General features: G+C 37.7%; 3 protein-coding genes and 1 long non-coding RNA gene across 4 annotated transcripts in view; 3 read left to right on the top strand and 1 right to left on the bottom strand.

The window, feature by feature from the left end:
- Positions 1 to 1,828: 1,828 nt before the first annotated feature.
- Positions 1,829 to 4,303, top strand: LOC103481359 (sesquipedalian-1-like). Its single transcript, XM_008436765.1, has 2 exons — positions 1,829 to 3,125; positions 3,768 to 4,303. The coding sequence occupies exons 1-2, from the start codon at positions 2,783 to 2,785 to the stop codon at positions 4,136 to 4,138; spliced, it is 714 nt and encodes a 237-aa protein (XP_008434987.1). The 5' UTR covers positions 1,829 to 2,782; the 3' UTR covers positions 4,139 to 4,303.
- Positions 4,304 to 4,466: 163 nt separating this feature from the next.
- Positions 4,467 to 7,141, bottom strand: LOC103481361 (uncharacterized). Its single transcript, XR_536275.2, has 3 exons — positions 6,829 to 7,141; positions 5,721 to 5,844; positions 4,467 to 5,623 (listed from the first exon to the last, which is right to left on the bottom strand). It is a non-coding gene; the product is annotated as an uncharacterized LOC103481361 (long non-coding RNA).
- Positions 7,142 to 7,230: 89 nt separating this feature from the next.
- mylpfb (myosin light chain, phosphorylatable, fast skeletal muscle b) lies at positions 7,231 to 12,010 on the top strand. Its single transcript, XM_008436767.1, has 6 exons — positions 7,231 to 7,335; positions 7,715 to 7,813; positions 9,511 to 9,691; positions 10,456 to 10,534; positions 10,611 to 10,659; positions 11,683 to 12,010. The coding sequence occupies exons 1-6, from the start codon at positions 7,333 to 7,335 to the stop codon at positions 11,782 to 11,784; spliced, it is 513 nt and encodes a 170-aa protein (XP_008434989.1). The 5' UTR covers positions 7,231 to 7,332; the 3' UTR covers positions 11,785 to 12,010.
- Positions 12,011 to 12,765: 755 nt separating this feature from the next.
- The window catches only part of pgap3 (post-GPI attachment to proteins phospholipase 3), an 11,727-nt gene continuing 10,381 nt past the window's right edge, over positions 12,766 to 14,111 (top strand). The window contains exon 1 of the mRNA XM_008437568.1: positions 12,766 to 12,910. Coding sequence (XP_008435790.1) covers positions 12,766 to 12,910 — 145 coding nt within the window. The remainder of the gene's footprint in view (positions 12,911 to 14,111) is intronic.

Genomic DNA, 14,111 nt, shown 5'->3' with positions numbered 1-14,111 from the left:
CGATTTTACAGAACAGATATGAAGTCAAAACAACTTTATATAAACAGAGAGCTGAAAGCTAGAAGCACCACCATCCCGCTCTTCGTCGTTTTCGCAAGTAGTAACATYCGGCTGTTTGTCACGTGACTGTGTGCCGTGAAATGACTTGTTTCSATAGCGCTGAAAAACCACAAAAGCCTTTTTATTTTATTTTATTTGGCCTGTTTCCATTAAGACGATTTATTTTCGTAATTTCAATTCTCTGGTTAATGACGCAGCTAGTGTCTTAAAATCCCATTTTGACCAATGTTTCAACTTGGGATGTGACCCCTTTGATCTATAAATTATTAATACATTTTAGCAGGTGGGTTTATTTGACCGGTCAACCTTGAAGTAGGAACCAACTTCAAAAACATAAAAACACTTTATGTTGCATTCCCCMTTAAACATTAACCCAGAACAAAAACCGTATGAAATTTATGCATTGAACATTTCCAGTCTCTTTTTCAATCTAGACCTTTTTAAAGAGATGAAAATGTAATTGTTTTTACTTCACAAATTAATTTCATTTTTGTATTGCAGATTACAGAACATTATTAGGAAATCTTATGTATGTAACTTTCTATGAGAATATTGTTTAATATTCCCACTCTTCCAACTTATTTACATTTCAATATTTGACATATATTTTTAATCAGGTAACTGTATTTTATTWWTTTTTTTTCCACATTTTTGTTCCAAATAAAACAGCAGGCAGCCATTTTGTTAAGTATTGTAGACAAACTTTTCAGTCTCTATTATTTACTTTGGAAACAAGGAAATTTACTGAGTCGTTAAGCAAACAGTAACTAGATACAACTTGTCTCCAGCAATGATGTAAAATTATTAGTACCTGCAAAAGTCAGAGTATTTTGGATTGACTCTCAGTTTGTAATTTTAAACATAAAGATATACAAACACTGATGCTAGAATAAACTATGCTTATTCTAGGCTAAATGGGTTAAACTCTGTTTTTCAAAACGGAGATAAATGGGTCTCTGAAGACACATTGTTCGTTTGCCTTCGGGCCTCAAACTGAATTCAATCTCCWGTCTCAGTTTTACGTGAGAAATGACTCATAAGTTTGGATTTTAGGAATGAAAACAGGAGGAAAGTTGATAGTTTAGTCAGAACWTRTGACAATCCTGCAGGAGTCAAACTTTTCATGGCTAAATATGGGAGCATTAATTAAAAAAAAATCCACAAGTCAARATTATTTGTACAACACATTTCAACAAACAAAACAAATTAATGTGCTTTACATGATAAAAACAAAATAACTGACTACTATGATGAATAATTAAAAGCAACTCTTAGCAAATATTTTGCTTCCCCCCCTTAATTTAAAAGAACGCCATGCTAAAGCATTTTTGAAATTTGAAATTTATGAATTTATTTGGCAGGAACAATCTGTAAAAGTCCCAGAATTAGCCGAATGATTGTATTCATTTAGTCAATAAACAATTGGTACAAACAGGAGCAGTTGCAGTTTTCTGGACCTTTGCTCCAGATTAGAGGAGCATAAACTGAATGCTGCTTCTCAATGTTTGGTTTTGATTCTGGGCATGCAGAGCAGACTTGAACTAGACCTGAAGGCACTGTGATCATTTCAACTAAAGATAAATGCATGGATGATTTTTTCAGGATCTTGTTAGGACATTCGTAGTTTGGAAATGTTCTTCAGCTGATGGAAGACTAACTTTGTAACTGTCTTTATGTGGCGCTGAAGGTCCAGGTCCATCACTGCACCCAGATTTCAGGCCTTTTCAGTAGTTTGTATTGACTGTGTGCTGACTCTACATCNTTTGCTCCAGATTAGAGGAGCATAAACTGAATGCTGCTTCTCAATGTTTGGTTTTGATTCTGGGCATGCAGAGCAGACTTGAACTAGACCTGAAGGCACTGTGATCATTTCAACTAAAGATAAATGCATGGATGATTTTTTCAGGATCTTGTTAGGACATTCGTAGTTTGGAAATGTTCTTCAGCTGATGGAAGACTAACTTTGWAACTGTCTTTATGTGGCGCTGAAGGTCCAGGTCCATCACTGCACCCAGATTTCAGGCCTTTTCAGTAGTTTGTATTGACTGTGTGCTGACTCTACATCGTTCCTGTTTTGATCTATAGATAATAACTTCAGTTTTTAAAATTCACAAGAAGCCAATTTAGTTAATACAAAACAGGAAATATACGAGGTTGCATGTTTTGGTCGAACAAYTCTTCTGAATGGCTAATAAACGCTTCAGTAAAGCTTTGTCTAGCCTTGTTTACAGTRACAGACAAWGCGTTTTTTTAGCTTTACGGATGGCCAYACWAGTTTGATTAATTTAAAAGTATTTCTTATTTGAACGGGACAAGACTGGGATTTTTAGAAGTGAACCCAGAGTTAGGTCGGAAACAGAAATTAAGCTCTGGTTTGAATAATGGGAGCTAAACCAAAATAACAACTCCAGCCTTGGGGAACGCCACAGATCACTGAAACCTTCACATTTGAGTAGTTAGGTTTTACTGAATTTAAACTCGGTTTCAACATGAACTGAGTTTAAATTGGATTAAACTCAGTTGATGTTGGAGCCAGAGATAAGAGCCAAAACTATTATAACTCTGATGTAAAGTCATTGTTTTGTGACCTGATTTTAACCCCATTCCACACTCTCGTAATTACAAACCAACACAATATTTTGCAATTAAAATTAAGAAAACATGCGCAACGTATCCTCTTTGCAGACTACAGATTGCTTCAAAGCTTTTGTGTAAGTGAGAGATGTGTAATCTGCTCAGTGAACCGCACCGTGTGTCACAGGGTGAGATAAAGACTTCGTATCAGAAGCGCTGGTTCGTGCTGAAGGGAAACCTCCTCTTCTACAAGGAGCGCCGGGGGGACAGGGACGTAATTGGAGTCATTGTTCTGGAGGGCTGCACYGTCCAGCTGTGTGAGTCTGAGGAGCAGTTCGCCTTCTCCCTCGTGTGGAGCGAGCCGGGACTCCGGACCTACAAGTTTTCAGCGGAGAACCAGGCGAGCCAGGAGAGCTGGATCAAGGCTCTGCTGTCGGCCAGCCACAGCTACCTGGCCCTGCTGGTGACGGACATGGAGAAGCAGTACAGAGGTGAGAGACGGGGGAGAGAAGGCGACCTTTGTTCTGGCTCTGAGTCACCGATTACAGCCTCTACGTCTGGCACCAGGCTCGCTGTGGTACAGATATGCAGACTTGGGCTGCAAGTACTGATTCATTTAGTTATCAGTTGTTCTGACTAGACCTGATAAATGCTGCTGGAYGATAAATTGCCGAAAAAGTTATTGCAATAACCAATAATATTGTGATTTTGAGAACATTTTCAAGCAWTATAACGATATTGGCATAATAATGCAAGAAAACACTTTCAAAGATCAATAAACTTAAAATTATAGGGATTCACAATATATCGGCACTAACATTGTTATCAGTCAATTAGTCTTTTTTTTTTTTACATTTTGGTATCGGCCCAATAAATAAAATATCAAAGATTGATAATTTGATCTATGTATTTATATCTATATATGCCACCTTGATGCTGTTGGGGGCCCCTGATGGTGTGGGGACCYCAAGCAGTCACTTAACTCTCATATGCCTTGGGCYGGCTCTTCCTCAGCCATTGTTGTTATTGTAGCTACAAGCAGATTTTTGAGTCATGGTTTTAACCATCTGACTTTTTGGAGCTCCGTTGTCTTTCTGTCATGTTTCAGTCCATCTTTTCTTCCTCTTTYGTAGATGCCTTGCAGTTGCATCCCAGCCAACTCCACCGGCCGTTCACGATGCCAACCTTCCACACGTCAGGACCGAACTTTGTGGAAGCAGGAGTCTCCAACCAAATGCTTCAGCCTTCAAACATTTCAGCAGCCACAGCGTTTTCTAAGAAATCACCCAGACTGCGCCCTAAGAAGAACTCAAACCTGCCGCCTGTCAGCACGCCTGCTCTGCTGATGCTGGAGTACTCGGGTTTGTCTTTAGATCCAGAGGAAGATTTCATTAAAATGCACRAAGACTTTGGAAAGGAGGTGAAGAAACTGATTGCTGATTGGTCCAGGACAAGAGGCGGCGATGAACCAGCTCTGGAGGAAAGCCTGATAAATCTTGGATAAAGAAATTTTACGTTCTCGGTTTTTAATCATCGTGTTAAATCATGTTTGCAATATTTSAAACCTTTTATTTCATTAGAAACAGGAAAAGTTTAGTTTCATGTATGTGCTTTGCTCAGTTTTTGTGTTTTCCTCCCATACATTGTTCAATAAATTATCTATAATCTCTTTGCTATGTTGATCATTAGTGTGAAGTTATTCCTTTGTTACATTTTGACACTGTAATCTATAAAATACAGTTCTGATTAAAGAATAACTGTGAACATGGATGCAATATTAATTTTTAAATCAAATTTGAGTTGACTTGGATTTACTGCAGTACACACAGACTCATAGCGATTAAAGTTTTGATGTATTTTCCTTGACAACTTGCGGAAAACCGCCCACTTCCTGTAGAAATACACAAACTTCAAAAYATTTGGCAGATCCAAATTCCTACCGAGTTTCAAGGTATCAGTTTCAGTCTTGTAGATCTTAACTCACTTKTTTTCTTTCAAAAGTGACAGTTTGGATCACAGATTGAAACTTTTATAAAAGAAAATGGTATTTCAACAGCACTAACATCCCTAAACCACATCAAAACTGGCGCTATAACATAAATAAACAATATAACAAWATTGTTGTATGAAATGGCATTTATCTTATGCGTTTTGTTAAAGATGTGGGTTTCTGTTAAAAGCCAAAAATCATCTTAAAAATTATCCTACCTAATCTCATTACAAGAGTGGCCAAATTGTGTACGTTTATTAGCTGCGTTTCCATATAATCGTGTAACTTGACAATTAAAAAAAACAAAAAAACATGGGTAATGGAAACACGCCAGTTTGGGGGGGGAAATAGTTTTTCGATAAAGTTTTGGCGTTAGGATGATCAAAACTGGTTTATTTAGCAAAACTACAATGGAAACATCGTTTTTTCTGCACCACACGAGTCACATGATCAAAAACCGGAAGTGACCAGTGGCGCAAACCACGAAGAAGACGACGACAGGAAGTGGAAGGAGGATGATGACGCGGCATGTTTGGTCTCCGCTTTTGCTACATACAACATGCTARGTAAGTTCAACGGTTTTCTTTTACACAAAATCTTTTCAATCAGCTTGGCTTGTATTGTAAACTAAACATGACACATAACCACGGCTTATTCCAATGAAGTGACGTGTGTCCCATTCTACTTTTAGACGCTCTAAAATTGTTCCAAAAAGTTATAGATTAGCTATGTTTGCATTTTAGATTAGATCCGGCAATTCGTCACCAAATATTTCAATAAATGTTTAACATTACAAACGATGCTAAATACGAGTGGGTTTTCAAAAAGCAAGGTKATCAGTGAAGAGTGTCAAAATGTTAGAACAGGGTCAAAATGGCTGCAGAAGAGAATGGTGGTGATGATGGGGGGGCAGCGCTGCTATTTCAGTCTGTACAGCTGTCTTGTTTTTATGGTGTTTGACTGCTCCCTCTGTCTCTCCTTTCACCTTCAAGACAATATCTGGAGGAGAATGAAAAAATAAAAAAAGGATTTAAAATAAAGCCCTGTCTTATTATGAGACCTGGGTCACACATATGTCATGTGAAAAACATTCAACCTGCAGGAGAGGAGGGGCGCCGACTCCACTCCAAATACATGCCTTGGTTGTATCGTGGACTGATTGATGGAAGCCCATGGAGCTCATATATGGCTTTAGGTGGATGGGTTACGGTCCTCCTGTCCTAAAACCCCGGAGTAACCAAAATTAGTGCATCCCTGATCAGAAAACTACTAAACTAGTTAATAATCTTCATTTTTTTGCTTTCCAAATGCTAAAAAAAAMMAMAAAAAAAAMCCCACAAAATTTTACCAAGTAATATATCAAGTCTACTGAATAGATTGGTACACTTGAAATAACATAAAACTAACTTATAAGTAACTTTTCATCAAGATATRTGTTTGTTTTAAATCAACAATTCCTTAATATAGAGAAAAAGTCCTAGTTCCTCTAGGTAACGGACTGGGCTTGGCTGGTGTTGCTAGGTAACGGACTGGGCTTGGCTGGTGTTGCTAGGTAACGGCAAAGTGCCAGTTCATTGTGAAATAACCTGCTAGHGGAACTAACACTTTTTCCATCATTATTAAGGAATTATTGACGTAAAACAAGCTCCTGTTTCTTGGTGAAAAGTTACTAATAAGTTAGTTTTGTCTTATTTTAAGTAAGATATTTGCTCCAGAAACTAGATAAAAATGATTGGTAAGAAGAGTTTATGTCTTTGCAGTGCATTTAACACTGGAAGACATTTTACTTAAGGGAAAAAATTATTCTTAAAAGGGAGATCATCCTAATACAAGCTCCTATATCTTGCTGAAAAGTTACTTATAAATTAGTGTTGTTACTTACTTTAAGTGTAGTAAGATATTTTCATTAGAAACTAGACCAAAAATACTTGGTAAGATGTTGGACTCTGGAGGATTTTTGCATTAWCTTAAATTCCAGCTTTTCCTCCCATTTGTCACTCATCATTTCTATTTACAAAGCGTTTTGCTGCGTCTCCTTCAGTCGTAAAGGCCTGCTTGTGTTTCTCATGTGAGGCCTGGTCGTCATGTGTCATCGCTGGAGCCGGTCCAGCGTCCTCTCGCCAACAGTTTTCAGGTTTCATTACTGTTTATACATCCTAACTGCGATCGYTGATGGGTCGTTGAGGCCCAGGCCTATCACTTACCCRGGTGTTGACTTGGAAATATGTTTACACCAACCGCACGTCGCTGGAGGATAAATTAATAGAAAGCAGAGTTTCAGTTGACCCCATCTGTTTGGGGGTCATTCGAATAAAGCCGGTGGACGTCTGTCTTCTTCTTCCACCGCCACCAACAAACGCAAAGATGAACCGGTCGTTCCTCTGCATCCATTTGGCCTTATTTGTCCGCTGACGACACCAAAGTCAGCCCTGTCTGTTGGCATTGAATTCACCTCATTCCAAGACTTCTCTGGCCTATTTTGGAGCCGCCTGTAAGCCGATCCGCGCAGCCGCCTCCTCACTCCTCCCCTGTTTCTCTTAACTCTTTCCTCAGCTCTGCTTCCCTGCCAAACCTGATGATGTAGCTAAAGTTAGCCCCCGTCAAGTTAATATATAAGACCCCAAGGGGCCGATGCATACATGTCAGTCTCATCGGCTTGGTGTACAGGCTTCTCTTCTTGACCAACAACAACCCAACAAACTTTAGAGATGGTGAGTCTGGTTTCTTGGAGCTACGGTTTGCATCACAGTTTGGACAACCAAGATTGTTGGAGTCACCTAAAATCAAGCCTCAAAACTTTGGATTAGAACCCTTAATTATGAAGAAGAAGGATAAATGCCTTTTTTWAAACTGGTTTATTCCAAGATTATAAGACAAACTTTCATTTTAAATTGGATAATGAAGTTATTAACAACAAAGTGGCAGAGATAAAGGTCTTTTCTTGGCTATAAATCAACAGTTTGAGATACTTTTAGATCTAGGGTTAAAGTTAAGTTTTCTTGTCTTATTTATTGATTATTTTCTGTATCTTTAAGGGTGTAGAAACCTCCTGTTTTGTGTGTGTTTTACCTGTTTWTCTCCATCTCTCAGTCACCCAAGAAGGCCAAGAGGAGGCAGCAGCAGGGTGAAGGTGGATCCTCCAACGTGTTCTCCATGTTTGAGCAGAGCCAGATCCAGGAGTACAAGGAGGTAACTTTTTTAATCACTGCATCACCTGTCATTTTYACTGGTGTGATTTTGGTGAATGTGTGTGTTTCACTATGATTTGGCCTTGTTTAGTAACATAAGAGCGCTTCTGAAAACCAATATTGTCCTTCTCAGCAGGACAGGATGGTAAATCTGGGCTTTTCTGGAGTCAGGTGATACCTCCTCTCCTCTGTTAACTTTGTAATTCTCCTTAGAGACACTTTGCTCCATGACTCCACTGGAATGCAGCCCAACAGCTGGTGGAAAGTCCAATTAATCAAAGCTGGAAAGAACGGGGTGGGGGGAGTATGAAAACATACAAGTTGAGTCAACATCCAGGGATTACCAAGGTTGTTTCGCCCCTTGAGTCTAGTTTTTATAGCATCAGAGGGTTGCAGCCTTGATCTTCGACAGAAATGTCTCCTTAAGCATCTCTGGGATTGGAGAATGCGAGGCCAACGGTAGCTTAGCTGGCACCTCCAAAGGTGAAAGAACATTGGTGGCATGGTCAGAAGATTCGGTCACAAGGCAAAAGGATGACAGCTGTAATCAATACCTTGTCCTTAAATGTCGGAAGGGGGCTTGTCTCGCATTCCAGAGCCTTTTTAACACCTTCGAGAGACAAGTGGACGACCAGCTGCCAAGTCCCGAAAGGTTCCCAATGCCATCTTTGGTTTCAAGGGGGGTGAAACGCCCTGCTATGTGACAAGGGAAGCGGCTAACGGCTCCACATTTACACATTTGCCTTGGCAGACTAGCTCCCACTTACAATCACTATTAACAAGTCTTAAGACAAGGACTTGTGAGAAATGTGAGAATCTTTGTTTTACAGTTTTAGTGTCTTATATCTTGACCTTTTAATCCCACGCATGCTTGCATACACARCTAGGCCAGTCACTGTAACACATTTTTGCTGGACGATAAATTGTCCCAGAAGTTTTCAAGTAATTTAATGGTAATGGAAACTAGTGCAAATATCTTAGCATACTTGAAATAAGACAAAACTAWTTTAAAAGTAACTTTTCATCAACTTGTAACTTGGTTTACTTCAATAATTATTTAATATTGATGAAATAGTTCTAGTTCCACTGGCGCGTTACCTAGCAACCCCAGCCAAGTCCAGCCCGTCTCCTAGCAACCCAGTTCTAGTTCCACTGGCAGATTATTTTACTTATAACAAGACATTTTTCCCATGTTATAAGTGAAGTAATCTGCCAGTGGAACAAGAACTTTTTCATCAGTATTAAGAAATTATCAACTTAAAATAAGCTCATATGTCTTGCCGAAAAATGATTTCTAAGTTAATTTTGTTTTAATTCAAGTGTACTAAAAGAGTTCCACTAGAAACTAGACARAAATACTTGGTAAGATTTTGTGTTTTTGAGTTCAGTTAACACTGGAACTTTAAGGCATTTTAAATATCAAAGTAAATAAACAAAACAACAAATAAAACAAATTATGAAGTTTCTGCAAACAAAATAATTCTTAAAAAAGGTCAGTTGTGACAAAAGCACCAAACTGAAGACTTTAGTCAGCCAGGTTTTGGTAGAAAGAGATAAATCACGCAAATGGAAATTATTATTGAGCTCGTTTTGATTTATCATGTGATTAATTGATTGCGAMCAGCGTATACACAGCTACATATTTAAATATTTTCTTAATATTTTAGTTTTGAGCTTTTCGACTCATGTTTCCTGCAGGCTTTCACAATCATCGACCAGAACAGAGATGGCATCATCAGCAAGGATGACCTCAGGGATGTGTTGGCCACCATGGGCCAGCTGAACGTGAAGAGCGACGAGCTGGAGGCCATGGTGAAGGAGGCCAGCGGCCCCATCAACTTCACCGTCTTCCTCACCATGTTCGGCGAGAAGCTCAAGGGTGTGCTGACAAACACTAACTGTTCACCCAGATGGCAAAACATGAGTGAATCAATGCTGAAATATGTTTGGACATAAATATTGAATCAATGTCGAAGCCTGACATGTTGAGTCAACGTTATGTTTCCAACCATWACTGATGCTATATCAMTGTTGATTCAACCATTATCTAAATTTTGAACTACATGTACATTTATGTTAACTTTATATTGAATCAGTGCATACATTGATTAGACGTTGGCATTTCAATTATTAGAATTCAAACACAAAMCATTACTCAATGATATCTTTTCAACAAAAGTTAACTGGCTAGAGTTAGTTATGCTTGATTTTATGTGTGTAAATTCTAATGGTTATCTCTTTGGCATCATAAAAACATGTGCTGCAGTAACTGCGGTATTTACATTTAGRCACCTTTTATGCTACTGTTTATTTTTAAGCATTTTCCTGAAGRCAGATTTTCACAAGTTGGTATTATTCAAGTCATTACTTACCTGTTTTGTATGTGTAAAATGTGTTCGTCACAGCGTTCTCACTCGCATCCAATGAGACTTTGTGTCCTTCATCATTTTTCCTCTTTGGCTTTCACGTTAATTTCTCTGTTGTTTCCCACTAATAACCTTACAGACCTGATGTAGGACTCTGAGAATTCTCAATCTTTTTGTCCATAATTCAACATTGAATTGACATCTTTTGCTATCTGAGTAGGCTTCTCTAACCTTTTGTTTGAGATTACTTGATGAATCGGGTTTGTGTTGCTGTTAGGTGCTGATCCCGAGGACGTCATCGTGAGCGCTTTCAAAGTCCTGGACCCCGAAGGCACCGGAAGCATCAAGAAGGAATTGTAAGAATATTTCTGTCAGATTTTTTTCAGAGTTGTTTTCTTCAAGTTTATAAAAAATATATCTTTGTGTTTCCAGCCTCCAGGAGCTCCTGACCACCCAGTGTGACAGGTTCACCAGTGAGGAGGTGAGCTACTTTCACCGACTTTTTTAGCCGTTAGCTGCAAAACTTGGTGGCCCTTTCACAAATTTTTTTCTTTTGTGGGCCCAAAATGCAATTCAACAATGATGCAAATTCATATATTTCACTTTTTTATTTTAAATCAGCGTAAAATTGTCACTCATATGGTTTTCATTTAATGAAAAATGTTAGGTACAACACAAAGTATTTGTCTTATTTCAACCAGACCTTTATAATAAGTAGAAAAAACATCTGTCCTGAGACTTTTACTGAGAAGCCAACTGAATTTTTTTATTTGAGTTATTTTTATTTGAGTTATTATAACTCAGCTGCATATATAGCAAGCATTTTGAAAGAAAGTGACTCAAATCCTGTTTTTATAATTGAGAAGATTTTTACATRAAAATTAAAAAGATTTTTGGAGTAAAATGTTCTAAACTTATGAAAACTGGAGAAAAAGCATGTAGTTTATTTTCTAGTGACAAAGACTTGAATAAATGCACAATAGAGATTTATTCTACCATCAGTTCTGCATGTTGCAAAAGTGCAAAAGAAATYTAGCTAGCTCTGTTTATTTTATCATTTTTATTTGTCCAAAGTGGCTTTTAGCACTTTTGGGCAAAATTATATAGAATGAAGAGCCACAAACTAAGAACAATAAATGTTTCCATGTAATAAGTGAACTAGAACTAGAACTAGAACTTGGTTGCTAGGTTACGGCCTGGACCTGGCAAGTGTTGCTAAGTAACAGCCAAATGGCAGTTGATTGTGGAATATACCAGTGAAAATAGTACTTCATCAATATTAAAGAATTATTGACTGAAAATAAGCTCCTATATTTTGCTGAAAAGTTACTTTTAAGTTTGTCTTAATTCAAGTGTACTAAGATATTTGCACTAGAAACTAAACAGAAATGATTAGTAAGRTTTTGTGTTTTTGCAGTGTGCCTGGCGAAATATAAATGTACTAAGTAATTAAACAATTTTTGACCTACTCAGACTGACCTCGGTGACCTCTTCTCCCCTTTAGATGAAAAATCTGTGGGCTGCCTTCCCCCCCGATGTGGCTGGCAATGTGGACTACAAGAACATCTGCTACGTCATCACACACGGAGAGGACAAGGAGGAGTAGATCCCTTCTTCTCTTCAGCTCTCTACCTCTACCAACGCTCTGCCACCGTACACTCGCTCCGTTTTCTCCAATGCTGTGACTTCACTTTCACAAACTCTCTCGTCCAACATTTCCGCTCGCCAAAAGACTTCTCTACTTTGCCCGAGACGCTGTGGACGGGGGCGGTTTGTGAACAACAGGAGAACATGGGATTATTTTCAATAAAAATAATCTTATGATACTGAAACTCTCTCTCTATCTCTGTCCTTACCTCTTTCTCCTCCCTCCATCATTCACTCTGTTCTGCTTTTTGAGGCCAACAGTGCAAACGTACGGCTAGCAGGCAAAAGCTASAGATTTTGGAAGTAACTAGTTACATTTAGTGTAGTAACTTTTTTGACAAAATTTATTTTTACTGTACTTTTTACTCTTATTTKAGCCATTTAATTATGAGGTATCGCTACTCTTACTTGAGTAAAATGTCTGGRTTTTCTACCCATTGAATGAAAAACATGTTTTAACCAAATATTCACCAGACACAGACTTTGCAGTTTTTGTTAAAGTTTTGTAAGTTTTTTAATGAAAGAAAATGATTTGATTTTTTTTTTTTTTTTTTTACCGGTTTTGGTTATTTTTTGTTACTTATATGACTTATTGTAATTTTCGCCCTGAAAATACCAAAATTTCCACTTCATATTTTAGTTTGTCTCATGGTGTAATTTTGATCAGTTACTCAGCACTTGAGTAGACTTTTTACTAAATACTTTTTTACTCTTACTTGAGTAATTTTTTGAATGGCTACGTTTTGCTTTTACTTGAGTAAAAATATGTTGACGTAGCTCTGCTCTTATGTACATTTTTTGGGTTCTCTGCCCACCTCTGCTAGCAGCAGTTGGTCAAAATGTCTCCTGGTTGCTTCGGTGTTTGCACGGCAACTAGCTTGAAACAAGCTAGCCGTCTGACCCGGTCGGGTCCGTTGGTCTCAACTTCACAGAGTGCTTAATGGCTTCCTCCCATTTATCTGGGAGAGTAAAAGAGTGGAGGTACCGCACTACAATAGATAGCCTACCCCTCTCTTTTACCAAGAGGAGCTGCAATCAGAAAAAAGAGGAAAGCTTTAGACTAGAGAAAGAGACAGTGGAAGATGGTGAGTTGGGGGGAAGAAAATGGACAATCAAAAGGAAAAAGATAAATAAATYTTTTGTTTTTGACTCGTTGTCCTCCATGTCACTGCTGTTTCGCTCCTGTTGTGATTGTGATCTGTCTGCACTGTAACAAAGAAAGAAGTACAAATAAAATCCGCTCTTTCGTACGACACGTTCACTGAGTCGGCTGGTTTGAACAAGTTTCAAATTATTCCATGACGCCAAGCTGAGACAATTTTCAGAAAATTAATCAGAATGTGGCATTAAAAATGTACAAATATGGTGAAAATTGTTGATACCCCTCTGCAGAGCTGRGTAGTAACTAGTTACATTTACTCAATTACATTTACTTGAGTAACTTTTTGAAAAAATTAGTAAAATTTCTGGATTTTCTACCTACTGAATAAAGAACAAACATGTTTTAACCAAGAATTCACCACACACACACACACACACACAGACAGTTTGCAGTTTTTGTAAAAGTTCATAAGTTTTATATTGAAATAAACTAATTTGGAAAAATTTTCTTTTAGCTGCTATTGTTAATTTTTACTTATGAATTATTGTCATTTTTGTCCTTAAAATTCCTAAATATTCTACTTAACTTTATATTTTTGTCTGTTTCATGATGTAATTTCTAAATGATTGATAATTTGATCAGTTACTCAGTAATTGAGTAGACTTTTTACGAAATAATTTTTTACTCTTGAGTAATTTCTTAGATACTTTTTACTTGAGTAAAAATATGTTCATGAAGTACTATTATTCAAGTACAATTATTGGGTAGCACAATATCTGATTTTGTTTGGTTAATTCTCAGTACATTTCTTTTTATTACTACTTTTCTCAGTTATTTCAGAGATCATTGTGGGTTTTTTGATCATTAACAGAGAGGACACTGACATTTTTACATAGTTTTATGTAATTCTGAGAAGCTCCACTTCCTCCAGATCGGCTTCAGTGCTTGAGTTACTTCCTTTTAAGTCTTCAAGTGAGCACAACTAAACCAGAAATAAATGTGACGACGCATAAATCAATCAAATCACAGGTCCAACATGTTTGTGCTCTGAGGACATTACATTCTGTTCAAGACACAAGACCCTTGAGGTTTTGTCTCTCATTTTCCAAGGTTGTTTTGCTCAGTTTAGTAGAGCAGGGGTGTACAAACCTGTTATCAAGTGGGCCAAAAAATAACAACCCCAG

This window comes from Poecilia reticulata, linkage group LG19 (genome assembly GCF_000633615.1).
Source record: "Poecilia reticulata strain Guanapo linkage group LG19, Guppy_female_1.0+MT, whole genome shotgun sequence".
Lineage (NCBI taxonomy): Eukaryota > Metazoa > Chordata > Actinopteri > Cyprinodontiformes > Poeciliidae > Poecilia > Poecilia reticulata.
The sequence above is the reverse complement of the archived record's forward strand: the minus strand, read 5'-3'. Positions and strand labels throughout refer to the sequence as shown.